The sequence below is a fragment of the Hermetia illucens genome, chromosome 2, assembly GCF_905115235.1.
Source record: "Hermetia illucens chromosome 2, iHerIll2.2.curated.20191125, whole genome shotgun sequence".
Classification (NCBI taxonomy): Eukaryota; Metazoa; Arthropoda; class Insecta; order Diptera; family Stratiomyidae; genus Hermetia; species Hermetia illucens.
Window position 1 is genome coordinate 32,995,339 of NC_051850.1, and position 27,573 is coordinate 33,022,911.

The following is a 27,573-nucleotide window of genomic DNA, read 5'->3' on the forward strand; positions in this document are numbered from 1 at the left end:
GAGGGTTTAGCTATTTGCAATTGACAGTGAGATAGAGCTTGGACCTTTCATCTCGATTAACTCCTTAGAAAAAGGTAATCGACATTTAATCAATATTTACCGGAAATAATCGATAACGTAAAAAGATCCTTCGAATTAACTCCCTATTTGGTTACAACGATTTGTCCAGAAGAAAATCTTATTAAAATCGGTTTACTGCCTGTGTGTGTGCATCTTTTATTATATTTCGCTGGAAGATAAAAAGCTTGAAAACCTGCTGTCAGCTCTTTCCATATGGTTACGTAGGGCTCCTACCTGCTGAAACCACCTGCTTTCACTCTCCTCGCGGGACTCGCATATGGGATCAGATTTATCCTGCACTTGTGTTGAAGTTCCCCGGTTGTAGCTTCTAATAAGGTCTCTTGTTCTGATTTCTCTGCAAAGTTCGGACCCTTCGAGCAAAATAATGACGCTATGCTCACACTGATAGAAGTATGCTCCACCGTGTCCGCTTAAGAGCTGTGAAAGGCCGAAACCAACTTCGCCGTGGGGACGCTCGATCCATCTCCAAATATCTCATGTATTTCCGTGGACCCATCGGCTTTTTTCTAACTTGTTCCACTTCCCCTACCATTCAGTGATATTGTCACTTCGTGCGCACTACCGACGACGGGCAGCAGATTCCAATCGACATCACTCCTGCAACTACACTGGCTTCTTTATCGCCGCTTCCGTTTGTGAGCTATTGACTAGCATTTTCCAACCAATATGAATTTAATGTCGTAAACTGCTTCATTCGAATAAAGCTATACTTCTTCGAGGAAGCGTGTAACAACCGTCACACCAATGGTGTCCGCGAAGCCAATGTAGGCCACACCGACAGTGAAGCCCATGGTGTTTTACGTAGGCACCTGTCGTGAGACTTAATCCTACGGTCCTCTTCAGACACGAATTGATTTTGTGACCACAATCAGAGCCCCGCTGAGACAAGCAACAACGGTACCAGTCTATACCAAGTGCATGGCTTAGCATTCATACTGGTGGATGCAAGAATTACCTAAATCTCTACCGAACTATGGAGTACGGCACCCGTGTTGATACGCAACACCACGTCGAGGCCCGAAGGTCTCTTCTCGCTTGAGCATAACCACAACCACCATAAAACTCCCACTAGGGGGGCCAACGCAAATAACCGAACTGTCCTCACATACAGCAGGAGTTCACCCGAAATATGTGAGTCCAGGGGCTTTCCCGGTTCCCATGGCACCAGTATACCCCTGGTAAGGTTTCGTGACCAATTTGCCACTTCAGATGAGTCCCCGTGCAGAATCGGGTCTGATCGCCCTGATTAGGCCTTTGGAGCATTCGCCTACTGAATCACGGCCGGCAAACCAAAGTGATTACAGCGTCTCCCGATGCCACCACTATGGAGGTTCACCTCGGCCACTTGGTTTTGGTTTGGCCGATAGGGTTGCCGCCCCATCTTCCTCGCCGCCACCTCTGAGCATCAGGCCACACCGACAGGCAGATGAAGCGTCAGTACTCCGTTATACATAATTACCAAAGATAGTGAGGCTAGCATGGACCTGGAAGTTCGTGTGTGGCCTACCTAAGGTGGGACTCAAATAGTTTGTCCAGCTTGAGGAATTGAAGCCATTCTTCATGTCAAGTCTTATTATTGCAAAACATGTGTACCCTTCAAGTGCGAGTTCAGCTAAGTTAGTCACCAGATTAATCGCATAGGCCGTAGACCTATGATTTCGAAAACCGAACTAATTCTCAGCGAGAAGACCTTTCTTTTTGGCAATCAGAAGTAATCTTTTGTAAATTATCCATTCAAATTACCAAAATGCCAGTATTAGTTAAAAGTTATATTGACCTATAGGACGGCGATTCACCCAAAGGCTTGCTTATCTTGGGAATGAAAATCAACTTCTGCCTCTTTCGCTCTGTGGGAAATGCTCCTTACTTGAAACATGTGGTAAATACCGTAAAATATTTGGGACTTCTTAACTGTTGCCTTAAGAGCTTTGCAGGGATGCTATCCGAGTCAGGAATGTCATTTTCTCCTTAGCTTCCAGGACCTTCTACTCACTTAACATTGGACAATGGAACGGTTGACGATACTCACATTTTGTGGGAAAAGATTCACCCCCATCACGTGAAGCAAGTTTGGGAAAATCATCGATGGCGTTTGTAGGCGCCACATCAGGAGTCCGAGTCAGCCGCTTAAAATGGTCACTTTTACTTTTTATTATAGCCGCACACAATTTCTTCTGCGCCTCTTTGTATTATTCACGTAGCCGCTCGTATCCAGATTGTTATTTGTTCGCTGACTGCATCTTCTGGGCTTGAGGAAGGTATAGCAATATTTTTGGATTTCAGACGTCGTTAACATGAATTAGGTGACCACACAATCGAAGCAACCTTTCGCAAGTGTTCCACGACCACCATCATCAAGGGCACAACAACACGTATCTGGTCAAGGCCTGCCGTAATAAGGAACTCCAGATATCCCGGTTTTGCGTCGAGGTCCACCAATTCGATATCCCTAAAAGATGCCTGGCGTTCTCGCCTACACCATCGCCCCATCTCAGGCAGGGTCTGCCTCGTCTTCTTAGATATAGATATTGCCCTTATAGACTTTTCGGGTGGGATCATCCTCATCCATACGGATTAAGTGACTCGCCAACCGTCACCTATTGAGCCGGATTTTATCCCCAACCTGACGGTCATAGTATCACTCATAGATTTCGTCGTTATGTAGGCTACGGAATCGTCCATCCTCATATAAGGGGCCAACAATTTTCTGGAGGATTCTTCTCTCGAACGCGGTCAAGAGTTCGCAATTTTTCTTGCTAAGAATCCAAGTCTCCAAGAATACATAAGGACTGGCAAGATCATAGTCTTGTACAGTAAGAGTTTTGACCTTATGGGGAGACGTTTCGAGCAAAACAGTTTTTGTAAGGTGAAATAAGCTCTGTTGGCTGCCAACAACCGTACGCGGATTTCGTCGTCGTAGCTGTTATCGATTGTGATTTTTGAGAAACCAGTGCGATTTGAAGTTGTTGGTTGGTTGGTTTTCAGTGCTGACATTGCCACCATATATTTTATCTTGCCTTCATTGATGCGCAGCCCAAGCTCTCGCCCCGCCTGCTCGATCTGGATGAAGGCAGTTTGTACGTCGCGGGTCGTTCTTCACATAATGTCAGTATCGTCAGCATATGGCAGTAGTTGGGTGGACTTGAAGAGAACGGTGCCCTCCCATGATGTCGATATCCTCAGCATAGACCATTAATTGTCTTGAGAGTCTTGAGAGTGATCCTGCTGTTTTTATCTGGCCTCGCACATTGGTCAGTGTCAGCCTAGTCAGTCCTATCAATTTCGTCGGGATACCGAATTCTCTCATGGCCGTGTACAGTTTTACCTTGGCTATGGCCGATTAATTGCACGGACTGTTTCTTCTATACCTGGTGGAAGAAGTATCTGTCCGTCGTCTTTAGCTGGTGGGGCATCCAACTCGCCGATGTTCTGGTTGTTCAGCAGTTCATTAAAGTACTCAACCCATCGCTCCAATTTCCTCATTCTGTCGGAAATCAGATTTTCCTCTTCGTCTCGGCAGGATGAGCATCGAGGTGTGTAAGGCTTCATCCTGCTGACTTGTTGGTAAAACTTCCGCGCCTAGTGCAATTGCTACCTGTACTTTTCGAGTTCACAGACTCTTCCTGCTCTCCCAAGGTTCCTTTTCCGTCTGTGAAGTCGCTTCTCCGCATGGCGGAGTTTGTTATAAGTTTCCGCATGTACCCGACTCCTTCCAGAATGCAACATTACCCGTTATGCAGCATTCTTCCGTTCCGTTGCTAGTTTACATTCATCGTCAAACCAGCCGCTCCGACTCTTTTTGTGGCTGGGGCCAAGTATGTTTGTGACCGTGTTTATGATGACATTCTTCAGGTGATTGTGAAGATCATTTGTTGATGCTTCATCTCGAGGATCTCTGTTGACTGTGGTTATTGCGGCATCCATTTCCTTCCTATAGGTGTTGCGGAGGGCTGTGTTGTGGATTGTTTCAGTGTTAACTCTCACCTGATTGTCAGAGGGATTCCGGGTGGTGTTGTTATTCGAGCTCGGAGCACAATGCCAACGAGATAGTGATCCGAGTCTATATTAATAATAATAATCGTTGGCGCAAAAATCCATTTACAACTGATTCGACTGGTACCCGATGTCAAATCAGGATACAGATCCCACTGCCACCAGTAAATTTTGAACCACGACCTTCCGTATGATAGCCTCGCGCTTTAACCACTCAGCTATCCAGAGACAAGCTATATTAACCCCTATATACTCTGACATTCATCAAGACTGAGAGGTGGCCGCATTCGATCAGCACGTGGTCAATTTGGCTGAAAGTCGTCCCGTCTGGAGAGGCCCATGTTTGTTTGTGGAACGCTTTCCGTGAAAACCAGGTACTTCCAACAAACCGCAGTCCGTTATCATTTGCATTTCGATGTAAGCTGTGGGAGCCAACGTATCCCCTGGCTCCGTCCCTACTTGATTGTGAAAATCCCCAAGTATGGTAAGAGGAGTAGCCGTCGGTTTCTAACGCTCTTCGATCCAATTCCAAGTCAAACTGACTCTTATTTAGGACGTTGATAACAACTTCACTTGAACAGAAAAGAGACCAATCTTAATAGCGACCCAATGATCATCACTATCTTCCTTCAAGCTGTGATAGATTTCTGCCATCCAAGGTAGTTTTCCCAATGTCGAACGACAGTCGGGTTAAGAGAGCAGACTCTGTTGAATCGAGGGTGCGAAAGGTATAGACGTAATACACAAGTAAAAGTAAATGATGGGACACTGTCGTGGCTGCTCTAAAAAACAAATATAAACCAGAATTAGATCCTCAACTATTGCGGACGTTTGACCCTGTAATGGAAAGGGTATCCTAAAAAAATGTCGCTAGTAATTATAAGTACAAAAGAGGAATTGATGGCATCACACAGATAAGATACCATAGTAATTCTGTGCGAGGCTTTAACCTTATAAGCAAATATTTGTCCCTTCGGTCAGGTTTATAGTTGTTTCGTTTTGTTATGTGTTATCTTATGTCTTCGGTGTAAGATATCTTTCCAGTATATCTTTTTTTTCGTACACAAATCGCAATCTCCCAATCGAAAATGAAGAAAGGAAGCAAATAATGTCAATATGAATATACAGTAGAACCAATACAAAAGACATATGAGTTATATTCGAGAGCACTTCACAATTTACTACCTTGAACAGTTTTTCTGTAGGGATTCACCCGAAGCAATAGAATCAAAAAATAAAACTACAGTCTTCTGGTAAGCAGTCAATTCTGAGATGTAAGTCCTCAAGGGTGCTAAAATAAAAAGGATGGAGGATTGTACTTCACAAAACGGGATTATATACTTGGCAACGAATACTTGTTGCACTGGCCACTGCAAGTGACTAATATATAAGTTTTTTTTTGTTCGTGCACGGAGGTTGAAAATTTTTAGGAAGACACATCCGCCCCGCTCCGTCGCCCAAACCCCAGAGCTACAGGGGGCGAGTGTGGGATTCGCACCCACTAAAAAAATCATCCCCGGTCTCTCGAACCCCGGCCCGGCGTGACCACCATTTAGGTATTACTTCGCGGGGTAGGTTTGCCCTTAGGCACTCGTCCTTCTCCTCTTTGCTCCTTCAGCAACTCCTCCTGTATTTTCACGATTGCGGAGGAAACCGTAAGCCAGTTCTCCTCGGACCTCACCATCTCCGCAACTAAGTTCTCCGGACTTACGCTCCTGCCCAGCACCTGGTTTAAGCTCCTCCTCTTCATTACAAATCTTGGACAGTGAAACATCACATGCTCTAGATGGTCCGGTATGCCACCCTATCTGGGGCAATAAAGGGAGAGGAGAATCATCCAACCCAATTCGGTGCAGATACTGCCTGTAGCAACCACCGTGTCCCGTGAGGAACTGGGTAATGTCGTCGTTGATCTCCCTATGGTACCGCTCAGGCCATACCCTAATGTTGGGAATGAGTCTGTGCGTCCACCGACTCTTCATAGACTCGTCCCATCTGCGTTGCCAGAGATCATGCGACTCCGACTTTGCCGCATTTCTACGATCTGTGTGCCCCATCATGCGGCTAGCAAACTTGAAATTTCTTTGACCCCAGACCACTTACCCGGAAGGTGTACGAGGCCCCAACATTTGCCAGTACCACGTCTAACTCCGCGAATGCTTCGCAGAGAACACGTTCCCTTACATTAGTTGCCCGGCTGCCCCATTCAAGAGCCCACGCATTACAATCGCCTGCTATTATGGTCTTGCATCCGAAACCAAGGCGGCAAGCATCTGCTCATACTCGGCGAATGTAGCGCTAGAAGAAGCATACCAGCTATAGATGTGGACGCCTTTCACCTTCGCTCTGATGAAACCCTCCCCCGGGTGCTCCATTATTCCCTCGAAGAGTTGTTCTCCACAAGCCCATAGCGCTGCTTGGCACGTTTGGTCTTTTGACCCAAATGCTACCACCGTGGTTTCAATATGCTCACCTATTATGGCCACATCGATATTTTTCTCGCGGATGGTTTGCGAGAGTAGATCCTGCGTCGCCTAGCAGTGGTTGAGGTTGACTTATATCAACCTCATCTGCGATTTGGTTTACGGGCTCTCCTATATTCCGGGCACCTGCTACTGCCTGCAATGTGCCAATGATCCACACCCTCCTTCCCTTTGATTTGGCCTTCCACTCCGCATCTCCTGCATTGCTTTGACCTGTCATTTGGACTAGTGCATGCCTTCGCAATGTGACCGAAGCCAAGGCATCTGAGCACCGCTTCCACGCCACCTGTTCCCTAAAACAACGCATAACCCAGCCCATTCTCATTTTCCCTGCTGCTAACAGTTTGAGTGCTATATCTACGGGTAGAAGGTTTGTGTCCCACCGTAGGCTTTCCTCAGGGTTTCCACCGCTGACTCTTATAGTCCGGTAACATCGAACTGCTTCTCCAATCCTTCGCAAACCTCCTCCTTCGTCGTGATGTCATCTATATCTTTGCTGACAACAGTGATCTCCAGCCTGCTAGCCCTTATGTCGGCTTCTTGTCCTAACGACTTTCCAATTTGACTCGAGAATTTGTCCGCGCTTACATTCTTGGAATTCTTAAGCTCGAACATTAAGTATCCCTTCTGGGACCGTCTGATGAGACTGACATTGTCTCCCAAGTTGGTGAGTTCGGGGTCTGCCTTCACTCTCCTGAGAATGTCGGCATATGACCCTTCACCGCGTTTGAAAATGATAATCACCTCCGGTCTTATCTTCCTCCGATAATTTCTTCCCCTCGGTTCCACTTTCTTCCAGGCTTCCGCATCCGCCTAATATATATATAAGCCTAGCTCTGCTAGGTAGGTTTTGCTGCCAGAATTGGTTAAATTTCTGAATCTCTTATATGTATGACCTAATGTTTCTGACCCACATTGGGCGCCACTTTCCTAAAACTAGCAATACTTTGCTTCAGAGCTAGTTACATGCTTTTTACCTTTTACTAATAAATCTTCCGTGAAATGTAGAAATTTACTACTATTAATTCTTCATAGTAACGTGATGTACCTTTGGATGTGCTGTTAATAGAATATTCATTTAGTTTGTCACATTAGCAGACGAAAGGGATGATCTTTAGCTCTTGCTAATCGAAGAATATTTAATCTAGTTCTACGCATGCTTGTCATCTTAGACCTGGGCCTGTTCAGATTAAATCTAACTTTAAGTTTAATTGAGCAATAAATACTCCTTCTCATCGAATTGCTTCAAATTCAATGATATAAATATCATTGTCTACGTCAATCCAACCCACCCTTTTTCAAATCATCTCAATTATACTTTCATAAAAACACCAATGTAAATTGCAAACACATCGAACAAAAGCTAACTTAAATTCGTTCTGTATTCATTGGGAAATAGAATGAAAGTATTATTTCAACCCTCTTACAGTGGGGGAATCTCCCTTTTCAGTGTTTGTTCTGAACTGGTGTTAGCAAACGAACCATATGTCCGATTATTACGAGAGTAACGAAAACAAATATGTCGAATCACACATTTCTCTAGGCTATGTATTAATGTGTATGCGTATGGATTGAAAGGAAATATGAAAATCTGACGGATGTCTCGGGGGTGGGTTGGGAGTGTTCTCATATGATTCGCATGGGAAATTGATTTTGAAATTTTTATTTTGCTAAAATTTACTCAAAATTCATAGTCCTGTAAGACTTTAATGAAAAGCGGAAAATATTCTCTTATTTTAAAGAATAATGGGATTATTTTCGCGTATCAAAAAGTTGCAGTGTTCAAACCACCCAAATACCTTTGAATTAATTATTTCATTCTAAACCAACAAGTGTTCCTTGAAAGAAAAAAAGTTTAAGCCTCATTGATATATTGTGCTGCATGTTCTCTACCCTTCTAATATTTTCCTGCATCAAATAAAAGGAAACATCCTTGCTGTAAGCATGGGTGGACCAAATCTCAAAAATTCAAAGCCATTTCGGTATAGTCCGGATTCTATTGTTATAGAAGTTCTTAATTATTACAAGTATTTCAGGTCTAATATTTCAAGGATTATTATATTTGAGATAGTTCAAAAGGGTCCTAAATATTTAACCTTTGGAAATTCAGGGGGTAGAGGAAACAATAAGTGATGCTGGGATTAATTGAGATGTTTTCGCTGGATCATCATTGTTAATTTCTGATGTCAATAATATTTGGAGATGTTGGGAGACAACATATACGATGCTTTGATTCGTTTGATTCGAGCTCGTGTTCCCACTGAGACGGGCAGAATTAAAGCGACGCGTGTTGCTTGTAAAATAAAATATTTTTACGGCGGGTCACAGTGGGCGCCTCCGTTCGCTGTCCGTCGAAAGTCTTCTCCAAGCGGCTGAAGATAGAAAACGACAATCGCACGCCATTTGGATCGTACCTTTGACGACATGACGTTTGCTGTACAGTCGCCTTGATGCCTGGAAGAGATAAGCCTATTGATCGCTTATTGTAGGCCGCTTATCGCCGGCCGCTTGAAAACTGAAGGAAGGTATGGTCGAGCAGTTTGCGTGAAAATATTGCCGTATATTCAAGCATCCTCGCCTGGAATATCGATTTTCTTCAGCTGGAGTGAAGATTCCTCGTCATCAGGTCATGCTCGTTTAACCACTTCTTAGTCGAATGATTTTGACATTTCGTCGATGCGAGATAATGCATCGGTCACGATGTTGTCCTCCACAGCAGGGCGATGAAGGGCATGACTCGAGCCTGGTGTGGTGAAGCTTTGTCGAAGTCGTGTCCTTCGAACATGTGTCTAAAGTCAAAGAGGCAGACAGTCAAGGAGGCAGTGAGCAGCTCTCAGTAGAAGTCACTGCAGGGCTAAATTCCTTTGAAAAAAAGTCTAGCGTTTCCTCCTCCGTTAACTTTCTGTTGAAGAGCTGTGCCAGCGCTGAAATCAGAGCTGTCCATGACCAACGCAAGTGGTGGCTTGAGCGAGATTATCTTTTCCCTTCTGAAAAGCCGCTTCAACTTCAGGAGTGCAGAGAAGACTTTCCCTTGGATGATACCGATGAGAAGGCCGTTGAATGAGCCAACACCGTCCTCGTTGACCAGATGGCCAAGAAAGAGTGCTCCAGGTACGTCGAAAGCACATGTTGCCATATTGATAACAATTCTTCTCAATATCGTCCATGTACGGATGGCAAAAATGTCCCCGGGTTACCTCTTCGACCAGGCGTTGGTATGTCCGTACTGCATTGCGCAATGCATAAGTCGTAAGTATAGGGTGATTCGAACAGGCCAAATGGTGTCATGATGGTTGTTTTCTCAGCATTATTCTCTATAACTATAATAACCATATAAGCTTCGCCAGGTCCACAAAAGCTAGGAACGCATAACTTACCAAACGTATCCAGCTTTGGTTGTACAGCAAGTTTAAACGCTTTATTAGGTTTTCTATCTAGGAGCGGAGTCTTGCTTCCCCACATCTTACTATAAATTTCCAATAGCTCTTCTGTGATTACTGCGAACAGTAGTATTATCTGCCAAGTTTCTTAGGATAATCGAGATTAATGAAGTAACAACCCCCGAATGATGATGAAATCAATGTACGTGATATGTTTAAAGCTATCACAACCCCTCTGAGTATATTCCTTTCGAAAGTCTCCTTCCTTGGCTAAATAACTAATTTGACACTTCTTCACGCTTGTTATAGGTTCGTTCGTTCCTTCTTAATAAGTCTTACCTATCACCCTCTGAGCAATTGTTCGGCCCAGAAGCAATTTGGGTGAAGGTTAGAGAGTTCACTATTCCACCAGAAGGAGATGTACATCATTATAGAATTAATTTACATTTTGTTCAATAGAGAGCGTTCGCTATCCACATAATTTATTTACCCACACCTTTGCTGGACCATCCCTTTCGTTAACCAGCGTAGCGTTGCCCTTCCTTCCATTTTTTCTTTGTAGGTTTATACACTACCTCCCTATATATATATATATGTATATGGTTGCCATTCGCCCCTTGACGGGGGACAGCACGTCAACCACATCCACGCGCCAACATTTGCGGTTACCAGAAATGCCAGTCAGCTCCATCACACGACCTCCCGAGACGCTCCCACTCGTCCCTTCGGGCAACTCTCTTGTCGGTCAGCTTGGGAGAATGGGTTCCACTGCATGTGGTAGTCGCATTGCATTTGTCGGCCCCTCTCAATCTCTGGCCTATCCACTGCCACTTACGTCCTCCTATCACATCGTCTATGGCCGCCAGGTCTGTGCGCCGACTAAGTTCTTCGTTTCAGATAGTATTAGGCCTGGGTACTCCGATTATACGACGCAGATAGGTGTTCACGAAAGCTTGGAGCTTTCGGACACAACATGCGTTCTTTTTCAGTACTGGTTTTGTAATAATTTATTTCACTTACTCTATAGCCTTATATACCCTAACCTATTAAAACAATTAAGGTGATAACTAGTATTAAATGAATTTTTCGGAAATTGTAATACCTCTTCAATTACACTAATTACTTGGAATAAGCTAGATGATCAGTTGCCCACATCAGTGTCCAACAGCCTGACGCTACCCTGTTTAATTATTTTGGGGCTTTGTGCTGATAAAGGGGGTAAGTTGCTCCAGAAATATATATCTACATTGAAAAATAAAAATTGTAGTTTGGGGGAAGCTACTGGTCTATCAATTCTGGGTTTGTAGTTTAATAGGTTGGGGTATATAGGGCTATAGAGTTAAATGAAATAAATTATTACAAAACCAGCACTGAAGAAAGATACATGTTGCATCTGCTATCCTTAAATAAAATCTGTAGTTAAACTAGAAACTTTTCCTTTCAATAGTTTGACTTAAAAATAACTATAGTAAACAAAGTAACTATTTTTATAAAACTTAAAATGGGATTGGCTTTCAATGTGCTACTCCCCTATAGCAACACAGAAAGAACACAAGAACACAGTCTCAACTTGATCTTAGTATTAAATATAACTATATGTCCAGATTTTGGACAGCGTAGCGAGAGCGGATCTGCAGTTGTTAATGCGTCGGAAAACATCCAATTCGGTGCCACTGTCGGCAGAAACCACACTTCCTAGATATACAAATTGATCAACGCTTTCGATACTCTGACCATTAATGCAGATAGGGAGAGTGCGATGACCGGTTAGACTGAACACCGTGGTTTAATAGGTGTTTATCTTCAGTTCAACTCTACTTCCCTCTCTTTCCAAATCCAGAGCCATTTGGCCAAGGTCCATGACAAAGCAACATGAAGAACGCGACCGATAACAAGAAGAAACAATATCGCTGACAAAATGCAATTCTGGTGGACTCCGCTTTGGATCTGAAAATTGTTCGCTTGTATCGCTCTGATAATATCCATTAATTTCTCCAGAATGCCTCTCCTGCGTAGATCATCCAAGATACACTTACTGTTCACACTATCCAAAGCTTTCTCGAAATCGATAAAGAGCAGGTCTAGCAAAAATGAAAACTTCGCGCACTGTTCCAAGATGATCCGTGGAGTGTTGGTGTGCTCAGTGCAGGAGGATCCAGAACGGCAACCAGGCTACTCTCTAGTGACCAAACTTTCGATGTGTTCTTTGATACGTTTCAAAAGGATTTTAGCTATTGTCTTTGCGACGGCAAGGAGCAAGCAGGTACCCCTCAAATTGTCACACTCAATACGGGTCCCCTTTCTTGGGATCTTAACGATCATCTCCTTCTTTCAGTTACTGGAAAAGGTCTCGGTTTCCCAAGATTTCCATATGAGTGGAAGTGGCATAATTCTGAGGGAGACCGTCAAGTCCAGCGGCTTTGCTCCGTTTGAGTGCATGGATGGCCGAAATGATTTGTCTTCTGCTTTAGGGAACAGTCCCTTTCCACATGTTACAGTGACTAGCCATTTCATTCACAAGGGAGGATATGATACAGTTAAGAAGCACAATGAGGCGTTCTTTCCACTCTTTTCAGTTGTTCATCATCATGAATGTGAAAGCGACCATTGACATCATTCACAGGACCATCAAAAGTTTCGCGACCACATCCAAGTTCTTTCGTGATGCGATATACACTTCTAAAATCTGCGGCATCTTCTGCTTCCTTGACTAGTGCAATAGCAAATTCTTTTTGGATCCTCAACAAGAATTTCTTTCTTGTTACGGTGTGCACTATACTGACCTTTCCTGCATTTCTGTCGATATCGCAATTCCAGCGCGTCTCGCTCGCCATCACTTCCGTTCATTGATCCGCTTCCACAATTCCGCAGTCAACCAGATCTTATGACGCTCTTTCGGGACGTGGCCGACGACCACGAGCACCCGAGGAAAACGTATTTTTTATATCGACCCAATTCTCATCAATGTTCTCAGACGGGTTACTCAGTATATGTGCCATCCGATCAGTAAGATAGTTCTTCCACAATCGAGCGAAAGCTGGATCATACAGTCGATGTTGAACTTAGGCTGTCTCAGCTGGCCAACCCTACGAGAAGTGGCGGACGCAACACCCAAGTGAACATAAGCATCCATCAGATGGTGATCCCTGTTAGCGATGTTCGCGCGTCTGTTGTTTTCCACATCCAATAGACAGCTCCCAAATCGACTGCTAATCGTGAAGCGGTCGATCTGACTGCTCGTACAATGTCGATCCCACCTTGGCATTCAAATCACCCATTGCGATCACAATGTCACCTTTAGGAAGCCTCAATTGAACTACGTTTGATTCATCCTAGAGAGCATCCTTCTCCATTACTTCGGAAGCCGCCGTTGGTGCGTAGCATTAAACAATTGTGATGCTCCTTAACCTGAACCGGAATCTTGGAGTTGGAAGTCTGTCAGGATCCGGCTCCTAGGTCAAGAGCTTAGCTTCCTACCTTCCTTGCTAGTAAAAAATTACATGATAATCGTAATGGGAATGGTCATAAAAGTGCTAAAATAGGCACCAGGACAGCGCCATCGAATGTTAGTCCAACAACTGAACCTCCCTTTTATCTCTTTCGTTGACCAAGTCAATGCCCGACTGCGCTGAACCTAACACTCAATTGCACTTCCTTGGGTTTTACTTTTGAAGGGGTTGAAGGCCATTTGCGTTGCGTTCCACGTTATGATTTTCATGGCATTTGTCACTTAGTTTTCTTGTTATATTTTTGTCTACTTCTCCTTTGTACTGCTATATCTAGTCGGTCATCAGCGATCAAGAGCGTGAGATGGTAGAATGCATAACAATTGACTTGGAGTATAGCAGTTGTACATATGCATTGTCGGTGATCCACACGTCTTTACAAAGATTTCTGTAGTGTTCACTTCAGAAGTGGTCTGTGACTAACACCGATCTCAGTTCTGGGAACTTGGTGGTTTCCAGCGTACTATATGAGTTTGGCAATATACCCTTTATCCCATAAATTCTTCCTTTGTTTCTTTTTGCAAAATTCAATGCTCTCTCTCTCTCTCTCAGCTACCGGCTGCAATTGAAGCACATCGTCACCAAAAATCTGATGTCTGATGCGTCCGTAAGTGGGGGGATTCCGCTTCCTCATTGCAGGATGGACACATATCATCTTGGATAATTCCTATTCTGAACATATGCCCAGCTAGTAAATTATGGCCAGTCAGAGTGCCTAGAATACTTCTGCAAGTCTTCCTGCTTTTTGACAGGATAAACTTTGCAGTATGTTTGTTTGGTTCTGTCAGGAAGAGTTTGGTCTGTCTAGCAGCATTAAGGCTTCGCCACATGTCATTATGGGACACTCGTTCCCAGTTTTTGATAGCAGAATCAGCCAATGTTACCGACACCCCAATTGCTGATTCCGGTTCGGGCATGGGGAAAGTTGAAGCCTCTTTTGCTAAGGCATCCGCGATTTTATTTCCCTGTACATCGCAATGACCAGGTACCCAGAATAAATCCATCGTATTGAATCTAGAAACAGAATTCAATCGGTTTCTATATTCCTGAACGATTTTTGAAGTGACTAAAGTACTACTCAATGCCCTTAATGCAGCTTCACTATCAGTACAGATTGCGATGCGCCGGCCTTTCAGCCGCTCGGCAATCATCCAGGTTGTTTCCGTTGGCTTAGGATCGAATACACTTCAGCCAGAAACACCGTTGTGTATTGTCCCAAAGGAAAAGTCCATTTCTCGTTTTCATTCGAGAGGTAGACTCCTGCTCCAAAACCATTTTCTGTCTTTGAGCCCGACCGGTGTAAAAGACGTCAGTATATCCTGACACGAATTCTTCTCGTTCGTCCCAGTTTTCTCTCCCTTTCAAGATAACATCATATCTTCTACCAAACAGATGTATGTCTGAAAACCGGAAGGCATTGCGAAAACTAGATTCAGTTCTCCCAATAACTTTTCCAATGCTTTGTGCCCCCCCACGTCCATTGTTTTCCCATAGATCTAATCGAATTAGTCTATGAGCTGCTCCCATTGCAGTGCTCTGAATAAACAAATCCAAGAGCTGCAAATTGAGCAATACATTCAGATCTGCGCCGGATGTAGTGCTCATGGCACCGGTGATACCCAAAAACACAGTTCTTTGCAATGTGGCTAGTTTAGAACGAAAACTCTTCTGTTTCGTCTTAACCTATCACACTACGGATGCATAAACGAACATCGGCCTAATGATAGCAACATATATCCACATTACTACCTGAGGCCTAAGTCTCCATGTCGAAGCAAAGGTCCTCCTACACAGCCCATAAGCTGTGAGACGAGCTCTCATTATCACCTCTACATGTTTGTTCCAAAGAAGCTTCTTGTCTAGAATAACTCCCAGATCGAAGCGTTGAAGGGTTGTACCGCTAATCTCTGGAAGGCAGAGACCATTCAGTTTCCTCCTTTTCGTAAATAATACCATTGTGGTTTTATTTGGATTTACTGAAAAACACCAACTTTCAATCAAATCAACAGCGCGCTGTGTATTTCTACACACCATTTCGAGATCTCGACCAACAGCCACGTCATCCTCATAAGCGAAAATGATGTTAAGCTGATTTGCCTGAAGTCCTTTAGATTAGAATAGTCAGCTTTCCTAGGCTTTGGCATGAAGACTCCCTTCACCTTCTGCGAAGAGGAAGGCACGTACCCCAGAGCAAGACATCATCGAAAAATATTTCTTAGAAGTTGCTCTAAGTGGTCTATACCCTCATTTAGCATCGCTGGGTAGATGCATTCACACCAGGTGCTTTGAAATGTTCAAATGATAGTATAGCAGCTCTGGCTTATTCATTGGTAACAACCGCTCTCGCAGTGTCTCAATTCACCTTGCACCTTCGTGTTGAAGGGTTTGCAGAAACCACCAATTCTTTTCTTCCCCACTTCTGAGACCTGTTCTCCCGGGTGGTGTATTTCCAAGAGAGTCTATATAGACTCAACTCTGGAGTTCGTGAAAGTACCATCCGGTTTTCTAAGAGAGTCCAACTTGGCCTCCTAATCTATTCAGGACTCTGCACAACCTGGGAGTCTCCCTTTCACCTTCCAGCTCCTCAAAGTATGCTCTAAAAGATCTCGCTTCGAACGTTTTACGAGCCTCTTATATTCACGCTGTGAGTTCCGGAAGTTTAGCCAGTCTTCATCTTCATTGCTTTTGCAATCACGATTTAGAAATCGTCTGGTTGATTTCCTGAGTCTCTGCTGTTCTCGGTTCCACCATGCAACCGTTTTACCACGCTGGGCTCGGGAAATAGGACAAGCCTCTTCAAGGCACTCGAAAAGTGTGCGATTCCGAGTTTTCAACTGATCTTCTATCGCCAAAGAAGTCCTTGGTCATCTAGGGAACTCAGCTTTGTCGCCAAGAAGTTCATTGAACTTTATCTAATCTGTTTTTCTAGGATTCCGTTTTGTATTACAGGCTGTTCGTCTGTAATAGTTAGACTAAATTCTAAGTAACGGTAATCTGAGAGTGAGACTTCATCTAGCACTCGCCAGTTTCTAATCAACTCTAACAACTGTGAAGTGCAGATTGTTAGGTCAATTGCTTGACTTTTTCTTGGCCCCACGAATGTAGGGGCGCACCGTACGTTCGCAGTCATCAGACCAGCTAAAGTGATAAAATCAGACAGCTTCTCTCCTCTAGGATTTGCTACTGCCCCAACAAATATGCTGAGCATCCGCATCACAACCTATTAAAAGTTCAAAGCCACTTGATTCCGCATACACTATCAGATCCCTTAGTTCTTGCGTCGGCGAAGGGCACAAAGAATCATAGGGTAAGTAGACAGAGGCAACTATAACGTTTCACCTCTTACCATTAACCTAATATTGTAAGTTGACCGCAACAAGGTCCTGGAAACAAAATTGTCTCAGCATAGCTGCCTCTAACAATTTTGACATCAGAACGCAAGCCTTCGGTCTCGAGGATCTTTCATCGAAGAAGATCCTGGTCCCCTTGACTGATCCAATACCACAGATTCTGCTAAAACGAACCCATGGCTCTTGAACCAGAAATATATAAGGACAGTCCTGCTCTTCTATGTTACTATTCTAATTCTTTTAGTCTATATTCCGGATCCCCAAGAAAACTCTGGGCCCAAGAGAATCACTCCTTCCTACTTACAAATTCTTTAAAGAAAATTACTTTTATTTTACAGGTGCCGAATGGAAGCTATTAACAGAAGATGAAAAACGTCCATTTATTGATGAAGCTAAACGATTAAGGTACGTAGGTTATGTTTCTAGGAAACACCTTGTAAAAGCGCTTAGAACACAGATAGTCCGCTTTGTTGCCCACAGATTCGTTTTTCTCCACCCTTCAGAAAACCGTTATTATTCCAAAATTTTTTATGAAATTTCTAGGGCACTGCACATGAAAGAGCACCCGGACTACAAATATCGTCCCAGGAGAAAGCCAAAAGCACTAAGACGTGACGGATACCCTTATCCTATGCCATATCCTTCTGTGCCAGTTGAGGCTTTAAGAGCGGGTACGTATCATTCTTTCCGATGAATATCCTTACAAGCATCCTAACAAACACCAGACCAGTGTTAAATAGTAGAATACATTAAGATATATTCCAAGCATTCTATGCGCACAATATCTACAAGATTCTCGTAATATTCATACGCTTTATGGCTTACTCCAACATATAGTACACATGAAAATAAAGCACAACTGCTGCCTCGGATCTAATCCCTGCGGAATGTGAAGCACAAGGAACTCCAAGAAAATTTTAAGGTCTGCCACAGAACCGAGCGAACGTCCCGCGCCATTGTTTCATTCTGTAATATGTAGGTTGACGGAATCATGCTTCCGTGTTACATAGTAATTTGTTTCAAAACAAATATCCAAGTTCCGTAGTTGATTCTTATACCTTGTGTTCTAGTTTTCCGCTTCCCGCTACCGTACTCCACCTCCTGAAAAGTTTCCTCCCTCTTACTTCGCTCCACTACTTGTGTATGCCAAGTTCCGGTAGGGGATACGGAAAAACTGTAGAACTGAAAGCCTACATTATGTAGATTCTCTCATCTAGTAAGTGTACAGGGGCGGCAACGACACCGAGCTGCTGACTACTGTTCAAGAAAAGATTTGTCGTCAGAATGTGTCACGGAAGTTGTTAGGAAAATGCAGAGAAAACTTACGAAAATTTTTACCATTAATCATGGCCGCCGACAGTTTCGAAATACACAAATATGTTATACAAGCAGAGGGGGAGGGTAGTGGAAGCAGTGGTAAGATCAGGAAAGTAGTTCGTTGTGCCCTACAACCGCCATTAGCCCATTCTACCCACCCTCGTCAGCCAGAATACCTACATTAATATGTCTATGGTATGGTAATTAGGAACTTTTGCGGTTTTTATGTCCTTTAATTAGTTATTCTCTCTTTCATTCAATTCAAATGAAAATTAGAGTAAATACATTTATGGGGGAAAGAAAGGTGCTTTGATGGCGGAGCGTTCCTTTCAGCTCATTGTATAATCGGGCATTGTTGTTGATTTCGTGTCAAAGGAAAAGTAATATTGTGATATTGAAGAGCATTGCAAGTCAAATGTGGTTAGGTGGTGGTTTTCCGTGCCCCCTCGAAGGGGGCTCCAAGGTGAATGGTAGAAAAATACTCCGCTTTTAACCGGGCTTTTGCTCGCTGCAGAAATAGTGCTGCGGAGTAAACGCCAACATACACTCGTGAAGCAAAACCAGCCCTCATACGCACCCCCTTATTATGTTAAAACAAACTAATTAAAACGACGGTAATCTCCTTTCTTCTTGCCGACAGTAAGGTGTAGCATAATCCGGCCCCGATAGTAATTTCATTACAGCTGAGCAGATTAAAGTTATGTTCATTTATTTACAGTCACGTAATTTCTGCCATATAACGAACTATTCTTGCGGGCATGGTTTCAACAAGAATAGGGATCATCGTAAAAAATAGTTGACTCAAGCCATAAAACTAAATTTTATTGCACAGTTTAAGTAAATTATGTGCATAATTACAGGAAAAAATATTCCGAAATTGCATAGTGGCAAAATTTTTGACTGGAAGTTTATGGTAATTACTAAAATACTCAAGAAGAAATTAGAATTCAATTCATAATTCCTTGCAGCTTCATTTCCGAGGGAATAATTTATTTTAGAAAGATATCCATATAAATCATTTCCGAATGATTTATGTAAATATCATAATTTCAATGTTTTTCCAACCAAATTCACGATTGACTTTGTAACCTTGATGGTTTGGTTCTCAGAATATATTCACATCGCATCATAACTAGAAAACTTTGAGAAGCTCTTGTGGATACATGCTACATATGTCCTGAACTTTTTAGTCCATTTCATAACCATACCAACGTTCCAGAAAATAACATCAAACCAAACTCAGGTAGGCTTATCGCTTACACAGCGTTAAGTGTTGTAATAATGACACTGACGTATCGGCCCATTTGAATAGGAATGAAAAGAAAGTACGAATAAAAAATGTAGCTTGGGTGAATGTCCTATACTTCGAAAGGAGTGAACTAGAGACATACTAAACGCAGGTAACCAACGTTCGTATTAGGTAATTTAACAACATTTCCTAATTTGACATTATGACCCCTTAAACCAAATAGACAATTGGAGCCTCACGCTTTTCCGATTTGGTGCAATGTTGCCCTTTAAGAATGTTTAGTGCATGTTGTACCTTGGTAGCCTTTAACTGGCCTTGCCCAACGGATCCTCTCATCTATTTTGGTCCACCAATTCGATATCCCTAAAATCTGTCTGCCGTCCTGACCTACGCCATCGTTCCATCTCAGGCAGGGTCTGCCTCGTCTTCACGGTCATAGTATCGCTCATAGATTTCGTCGTTATGTAGGTTACGAAATCGTCCATCCTCATGTAGGGGACCAGGATCTCTGTTGACTGCGGTTATTGCGGCATCCATTTCCCTCTTATAGGTGTCACGGAGGGCTGTGTTTTGGATGGCTTCAGTCTTAACTCTCACGTGATTGTCAGAGGGGGTGGTGTTGTTATTCGAGCTCGGGGTACCTTGCCAACGAGATAGTGATCCAAGTCTATATTGGCCCCCCTATATGTTCTGACATTCAGCAAGGCTGAGAAGTGGCGGCGTTCCATCAACACGTGGTCAATTTGGTTGAAAGTGGTCCCATCTGGAGTGGCCCACGTATGTTTATGGACCGCTTTCCGTGCAAACCAGGTACTTCCAACAACCGTTTCGTGTGACACTGCTAACTGAATAATCCGCAGTCCGTTATCCTTTGTATTTTGATGTAAGCTATGGGAGCCAACGTATCGCCTGAATACGGGCTCCTTCCCTACTTGGCTGTTAAAATCCCCAAGTATGATTTTTAGATCATATCTGGGATAGGCTTCAAGGGTTCGATCCACTGCCTCGTAGAAGGTATCCTTCTTCGACTTTGCAATCTGCTCTTTAGGGGCGTGAACGTTAATGAGGCTTATATTTCCAAACTTGCCTCGGGAGCGCAGAGTGCATAGCCTTTCGCTTATGTTTTCAATAACACCAGGTTTCATTTTTTCGCTGACTAAGAAATCTACTCCAAGCACATGGTTTACTGGATGGCCACTGTAATATATGGTGTAGCGGCTATTCTCCAGGAAACCAGTCCCTGTCCAACGCATCCTCTGTAACGCTGTTACATCAGCCTTATATTCGGACAAGGGGACAAGGGGGACAAGCAGCATTCGGTCTATACAGAGGGCGCACGTTCCATGAGAAAATGCGCGAATCGGTAATCTGTTGTCGTTGCCGGGTTCGGCGTTATGAAATCCATCCTATCCGAGGCTCCCTCCGTGGCTTCGTAACATCGGTTTTCGGTATAGGGTTGTTAGCCATACCCAACCCCCAACCTGGAGGACCAGTTGGTACATTTTGTCCTGTTTTTAGGCGTGGGAGACTCGCCTGCATCCTTCTCCGCCTACAGTTTTTCATGAAAAAAGAACGTGCAGGGGGTTAGATATAACAACACAGAGAAAAACACGAAAACAGCCTCAGTTTGAACTTGGTGCTGAAATAGTGATATTTCTATGGATTAAAATGTGGTTTTGGCGCTGTTATTACGTTGAGCAATATCGAGTTTGTGCCACAGTCGGCCACGCCAACACCAACGGGTTGTCTTCATCAACAGAATCTGCGCTGCACTTCCAGTTTTGTGTTAAGGTCCATGTTTCACATCTGAAACATAGCACAGCTTTGCATTCCTAAGTAGAAGGCTCTGTTTGCAAGGCAAATTCGGCGTTTAATTTCGTCAAGTTCATTTCCATCTTTCACAAGCCTAAGTATGTATAGTTGTCTAAATTAAAGTTGTACTCATTAATCGTAATGTTTTGTCTGGTGGGTGTTACTCTTCTCGTTTGCATTGCAATTTTCGTCTTAATTTCATTAATTTGTAAACTAGCTTCGTATGGTCTTTTTTCAAGATTCATAAAAATCTATTGGCTGATGCGAAGAATTCACCATGATGTTTACAGCAGCGTGGCTTTTGTGTCCACAGACAACGACGATATTGAATTCTCAGTGTATTTTATCACCATCTCCCTGACCGCAAATAACTGGCCAATTGTCGATCTTCCAGTCCAAAAACCTTCTTGGCATTTACCTATCGTCTTGTTGGCTTACAGTCTTCTATCCAGTAGTTTTGTAAAGATTTAATAGGACGCATAAAGTAGGGAGATTCCTCTGTAATTGTCGCATGTTAACTTATCATCTTTTTCTGGATCATTATTCAGAAATCTGTTTGTGGTTCCAAATGGAGAGAACCAAATAATAGATAGTTTTCATGGTCCATGAACCGCCTGATTTATTCGGTGGGGACGTCATCTATGCCCGGCTTTATTAAAATCGGTTCAATGTCTGTCTATCTGTCTGTATGTCTGTCTGTCTGTCTGCCACAGGCACTTTTCTCAGAAACGGCTATACCGATTGACACGAAATTTGGTGAGAAGGTGGGAACTGTGGACCCCCAGACATGCAGTAAGTGATATCCTTCTACGTTGAGATTTAGGAGGGGGCGTCCCCATACATGTAAAAGAGGGTATACAATTTTTTTTCACCGAATATAGTCATGTGGGGTATCAAATGAAAGGTCTTCATTAGTACTTTTCTAAGCTGGGCTTAGTTTTGAGATGTGTTAAAAAGGCGGGGAGTGGGGGAGGTGGAAGTGACGATTCTCAGAAACTACCCAACCGGAAAATCTGAAAAAAATCATGAAGCTGCCTCTTTATGGTGCTCAGGCCTCAAAATACTCTGCATATCGATATCTGTTCAAATTAAATTACTAATAGCATATAACCATATTTTTGGGAAAATTGAGTAAAACCCACCTTAAGTTTATCTCCGAGTTATAAAAGTTGGTAGTAGTATAAAATATAGTATGAAGCATATTATCTCCAAGTTTGAGCAAAATCATACTATTAATAACAAAATTACAGTAGTAAATTTACTAAGTAGTAAGTGTAAATTTACAACCCGAAGTACTACGTCTGACATGCTAAATGCATATTCTTAACGGGCTAAGTACAAATGGGATAGTTCTTCACTCAAATATACTCACACAAGAAGCAAACAAAACCATTCATACCTGAAGCGCCCAGCTTCCGGTTTCCCGACTTGTTTAACTATGAATCTTTTTCAGCGCATTCCCACATTGGTGCAACGCAATAATCGCGATTCTTTTTTCGTAATTACTGAACTTCATCGTGTGTTCGTTCGGAACCGGAAAGTCTGACAGAAGTGGGGTATGGTTAGGTACTCTCAGTGCGCAGTGTTACCAGTTTCGCCGGCCTAACATTTCTCGCTATACACATCGCCTGACAGAACTTATGGCTATATTATGTACATTACAAAACCTTAAGAGGCTCTTGACAACACAGGCTACATATACTTTTTGATGCTTGTTGTATCTTATATATTCTTCATTTAAGCCACCACTGACTAATTTCAATCTAGGTTCAGATGCTTTCGATTTTAAATTTCAAACATTCGTCTTTTTGTGGACAAGTTTTGGTCCGGTTTATTCAGATTGTTTCTCCAAGTTCTTCGGCAGTAAAATAAAGTAGCTATCAATCCATACGAGTTATCTTGACAATATATCTCAACCCACCCCCTCAGAAGCTTGCAAGGCGACCCAAACATCGGCTGTTGTGGGATAGTGTTTGCTGTGACGCTTTGCTTTTTCTTCTTGTTTTCGTTAATTCGTAGAATAACTTCGTTTTAGAAAATCTCCTTTGCTAATGTGAAAGATCGCATCATGATGTTTACATCGTCTGCATACACAAGGATTTGTTTCCTCAGGTAACTTTCGCATAACCTACTCCAATGCCAGATTAATCAATAGAGGTACCAGTCCATTTCCTTGCTTCAGTCCGACGTTTGTCCCAAACGCATCTGTCAGGCTATTATTGACTCTGACATGCGCTGTGCTGTGGGACGTTATCATTGTCGTAAGGCTTATCAATTTTGCTTGAACTCGCAAGCCAAGCAGAACTTTGTACAGTACATTTCGGTCAATACTGTTATACACTTGCGAACATTTCATGGATGTCGATTTTGAATTCACAGCATTTTTATTGAACCTGTTTGACCGTGAATAACTAACTGATTAATCGTCGATCTTATAGTCCAAAAAGTAGGCGTACCAAGTAATGAGTTGCCTCCCTTATTGCCGCCTGTCAACATTTTTTTGTAGATAGGGTGTATCCCGCTTTTCGAACATTCTAACGAGACCTGTCCGTGATTCCAAATGGAGGGAACCAAATTATGGATAGCTTAATGGACCATGGACCGCCTAATTTGATAACTTCTGCGAAGATCTCATCTATGCTCGGCGCTTTGTTTATTTTTTGACATTTGATGGCTGTCTCTATTACTTCCAATGTTGGAGGTTCAAGGTTCCTATTATGCTCAACCATAATTCTCGTAAGTTCTGTAGAGTAACTTATCTATTTCCCTTTCGTCATCAATAAGTGATTAGATGACCCGCCCACCAGAACCTGTTGAGCCAGATTTTATCCACAACCAGACGGTCGTAGTATTGCTCCTGGATTTCATTATTATGTAAGCTTCGGACTCGTCCATCGTCACTTAAGGGGGCAAAACTTCTTCGGAGGATTCCTTCCTCGAATGTGGCCTAGAGTTCGCAACTTTTTGCTAAGAACCCAGGTCTCCGGGGAATACATTAGGACTGGCAAGATCATAGCCTTGTGCAGTAAGAGCTGACCCTATGGTGAGTGAAACAGTTTGTGTAAGCTGAAATAGACTCTGTTGACTGCCAGCAACTGTGTGCGGATTTCATCGTCATAGATGTTATCGGTCCTTATTTCCGATCCTAGATAGGAGAAATTTTCAATGGTCTCAAAGTTGTAGTCTCTCTTCTTTCTTTCGTTTTTAGAGTTGACGTAGCCGTCATGTATTTCGTCTTGCCTTCATTAATGTGCATCCCGAGATCTCGTGGCGCCTGCTTAATCTGGAAGAAGGTAGATTGTACATCTCGGGTTGTACTTCCCAGGATGTCAATATCATCAACGAAGGCCAGCAGTTGGGTAGACTTGAAGAGGATGGTGTCTCTTGCATTTACATCTGCATCGCGAATCACGCCATATTCCAACAGTTTTCCCGTCGATTGCGCACAAAGAAAATCTAATCTGTTGTTGATTGTGCTTAGAGTGAACTCTCTTTGGTATGGGCCAATAATGTTCTGAGTATATGGGGCTATCTAACCTAGCAAGATATCGGAGAATATCTTATAGATTGCACTCAGCAACCTGATGCCTCTACAATTGATGCATTGCGTGATATCCCCCTTTTTGTCATCGGGAATGGATCCGCTGTCCCATACTTTGACCATCAGTTTATGAATCGCTTGGTGTAATTGGTCACCTCCATATTTAACCAATTCGGCTGTAATTCTATCAGTTCCTGGTGACCTATAATTTTTAAGCCGGTGGGTTGCACGGACTGTTTCTTCCATGCTGATGGTGGCAGCATTTGTCCGTCGTCTTCAGCTGACCGGAACTCCAACTCACCGATATTTTCATTTTTAAGCAATTCATGAAAGTACTCAACCCATCGCTCCAATATGTCCATTCTGTCGGAAATCAGATTTCTCTGTTTGTCTCGGCAGGATGAGCATCGAAGTGTATAGGGTTTCAGTCTGCTGTCAGTTCACAGATTTGTTGGTTCTCCCAGGCTCCCTTGCTCCATCTGTAAAGTCGCTTCTCCGCTCGACGGAGTGGAGCCAATTGTGTTTGTGGCTGTATCAATGATAACGTTCTTCAGGTGGTTGTGAAGATCATTTGTTGATGCTTCATCTCATGGACATCTGTTAGCTGCGGTCATTGCGGCATCGATTTCCCCTTATAGGTGTTACGGAGGGCTGTGTTGTGAATGGCTTCAGTATTCACTCTCACGTGATTGTCAGGGAGGAGGTGGGTTGTAATTCGAGCGCGGAACAATATGCCAACGAGGTAGTGATCCAAGTATATATTGGACCCCTATATGTTCAGACATTGATCAAGGCTAAGAGGTGGTGGCGTTTGATCAGCACGTGATCAATTTGGTTGAAAGTGGTCCCGTCTGGAGACGGGAAACCAGGTACTCCCAACAACCATTTCGTACGATACTGTTAACTGAATAATCCACAGTCCGTTATCATTGATAAACGTATGTAAGCTATGCGAGCCGATGTATGCCTGAATACGTGCTCCGTCCCTACTTGACTGTTGACATCTGCAAGTATAATTTTGATATCATACTTGCAACAGGTTTCGAGGACCCGCTCAACCACCTGATAGTAGGTAGTATCCTTCTCCGAGTATGCAGTTTCCTTTGTAGGGGCGTGAACAATTTGGAGTCTTATATTTCTAAACTTGCCTCACAAACGCAGAGTGCATAGCCGTTTGCTTATATTTTCAAAGTTGATAAAGGCAGGTTTCATTTTTTGGCTCACTAAGAAACCTACTCCTAGCACATGGTTTACTGGATGGCCACTATAATATTTGGTGTAGTGGTTCTTCTCCAGGAAACCGGTCCCTGTTCATCGTATCTCTTGCAGCACTGTTATATCAGCCTCATATTGGGACAGGGTATCGGCTAGCTGAGCAGCATTCGATCCTGTCCGAGGCTCCTTCTGTGGCTTCGTAACTTTGGTTTTCCGTGTAGGGGTGTAGGGCACTAAACCGCACTAAGACGCGGAGACTCACCTTCTTCCTTCCCGGCTGCAGTTTTTCATAAAGGAAGAATTCTCAGCGATCATCACGTGGAGGTGGAGATAGGATTTGGTAGTAGAGCTGTTGGTGTTGGCTCAGCAGGTGTTTCCCGGGTTTTATTCTCCATCGTGAGTACTAATCCACGTTTCGCCCTGGGACCTATACTACCCTATAACCGCCGTTTGGTTACCACCTCGCGGGATTCTTTTCGCTGCGTCCTTGGCGATAGGTAGATGCTGTTTATCCCCGCCTCCCTGTATCGATTGGAAGACCGCTGAGCTTAGGAAAAAGGACATCACTAACACAGCCCCTAGCTGCACAAAACGAGGTACCCTCAGCCATTGTCCAACTTTTATTCACCAAAGCTTCTAGGCGTGAAATCCAGGTTACTTCGAATTAGCAACGATGATAGATTACTATGACGAACTTCAGAACCAATCATTCGTTTCTTTCCATATGCAACTTTTAAAACTCACTCACTCAACATACGTAAATCAAGAAGCTATTGGTCTCCAATTTGTTCATGTCTAGCATAGTCACGAGTTATGTACTCGGAAAATTTCTGAATGAAATTTCCAGGGATTTTTTTCACTCTTTTCAATTCCAACATAAAGTGAAATTAACAAGGAATTTAATCACAACAAAATTACTATTTAATTCATAAAATACTCAGTTATTTTAATAGCACCGACAGACAAAAACTAATAAAACAAAATTACAAAATTATGGTCTTATTGAAGAAATCAATTTTCATTCGGCGAATACAAGAGAAATATGTATCTGAGCACCACATTGACTGGAAAAAAAATTAAAATACAACATAATTCACTGCACAAGTAGCAGTTCTGAAGCAATGTTTGCCTTATTATCTGGGAGAGATGTTGTTAAGATTGTTAGGAAGAGAAGTAAAGGAAAAAACCTGAAAATCAAAGCGTTCCGACAGATATCGGTTAAAGTGTCGGCTCCTGAACACTGTTTGAAATTTCATTCAAAATAATTTCTTAAATAACCACACATTTACCAACGAGCAGAAAAAACAGTAACGATTCAACTATCTAAGAAGATATTTTTATCGTTTTTGTAGCAAAATAGAAAACAGTACATTTTCCTCAATGGTCGGCAACTATTGATTGATTCAGAAATTTACTAGACACTATCAATTGAAGCGGCCTTTGAAATTGGTTCAATGAATCGGTGAACTTTTCTGATTCATGAATGAGATTTCGACCGACATTTTCGGGGTTTATCATGGCAGTTTTATGAACTATGATTTCATTAAGTCGAGCAAAATAAAAGAAAGTGGAAGGGGAACTTCCCAGCTCATACTCTCGTACTGTCGAAAATAATCATCAAACTTTACGACCTATCCCAATGACTT

At 42.9% G+C, this 27,573-nt stretch overlaps 1 protein-coding gene across 6 annotated transcripts in view; it reads left to right on the top strand.

Annotated features, from left to right (window-relative positions):
• Positions 1 to 27,573, top strand: part of LOC119650063 (SOX domain-containing protein dichaete) — a 167,155-nt gene that overhangs the window by 102,959 nt on the left and 36,623 nt on the right. For all 6 annotated transcript variants that reach the window (XR_005249231.1, XM_038052558.1, XM_038052556.1 and 3 more), the window contains 2 exons: positions 17,132 to 17,198; positions 17,337 to 17,464. Coding sequence is in view for 5 of the 6 variants with exons in the window: in XM_038052558.1 (XP_037908486.1) it covers positions 17,132 to 17,198; positions 17,337 to 17,464 (195 nt within the window). In the remaining variant the exon portion in view is untranslated. The remainder of the gene's footprint in view (positions 1 to 17,131; positions 17,199 to 17,336; positions 17,465 to 27,573) is intronic.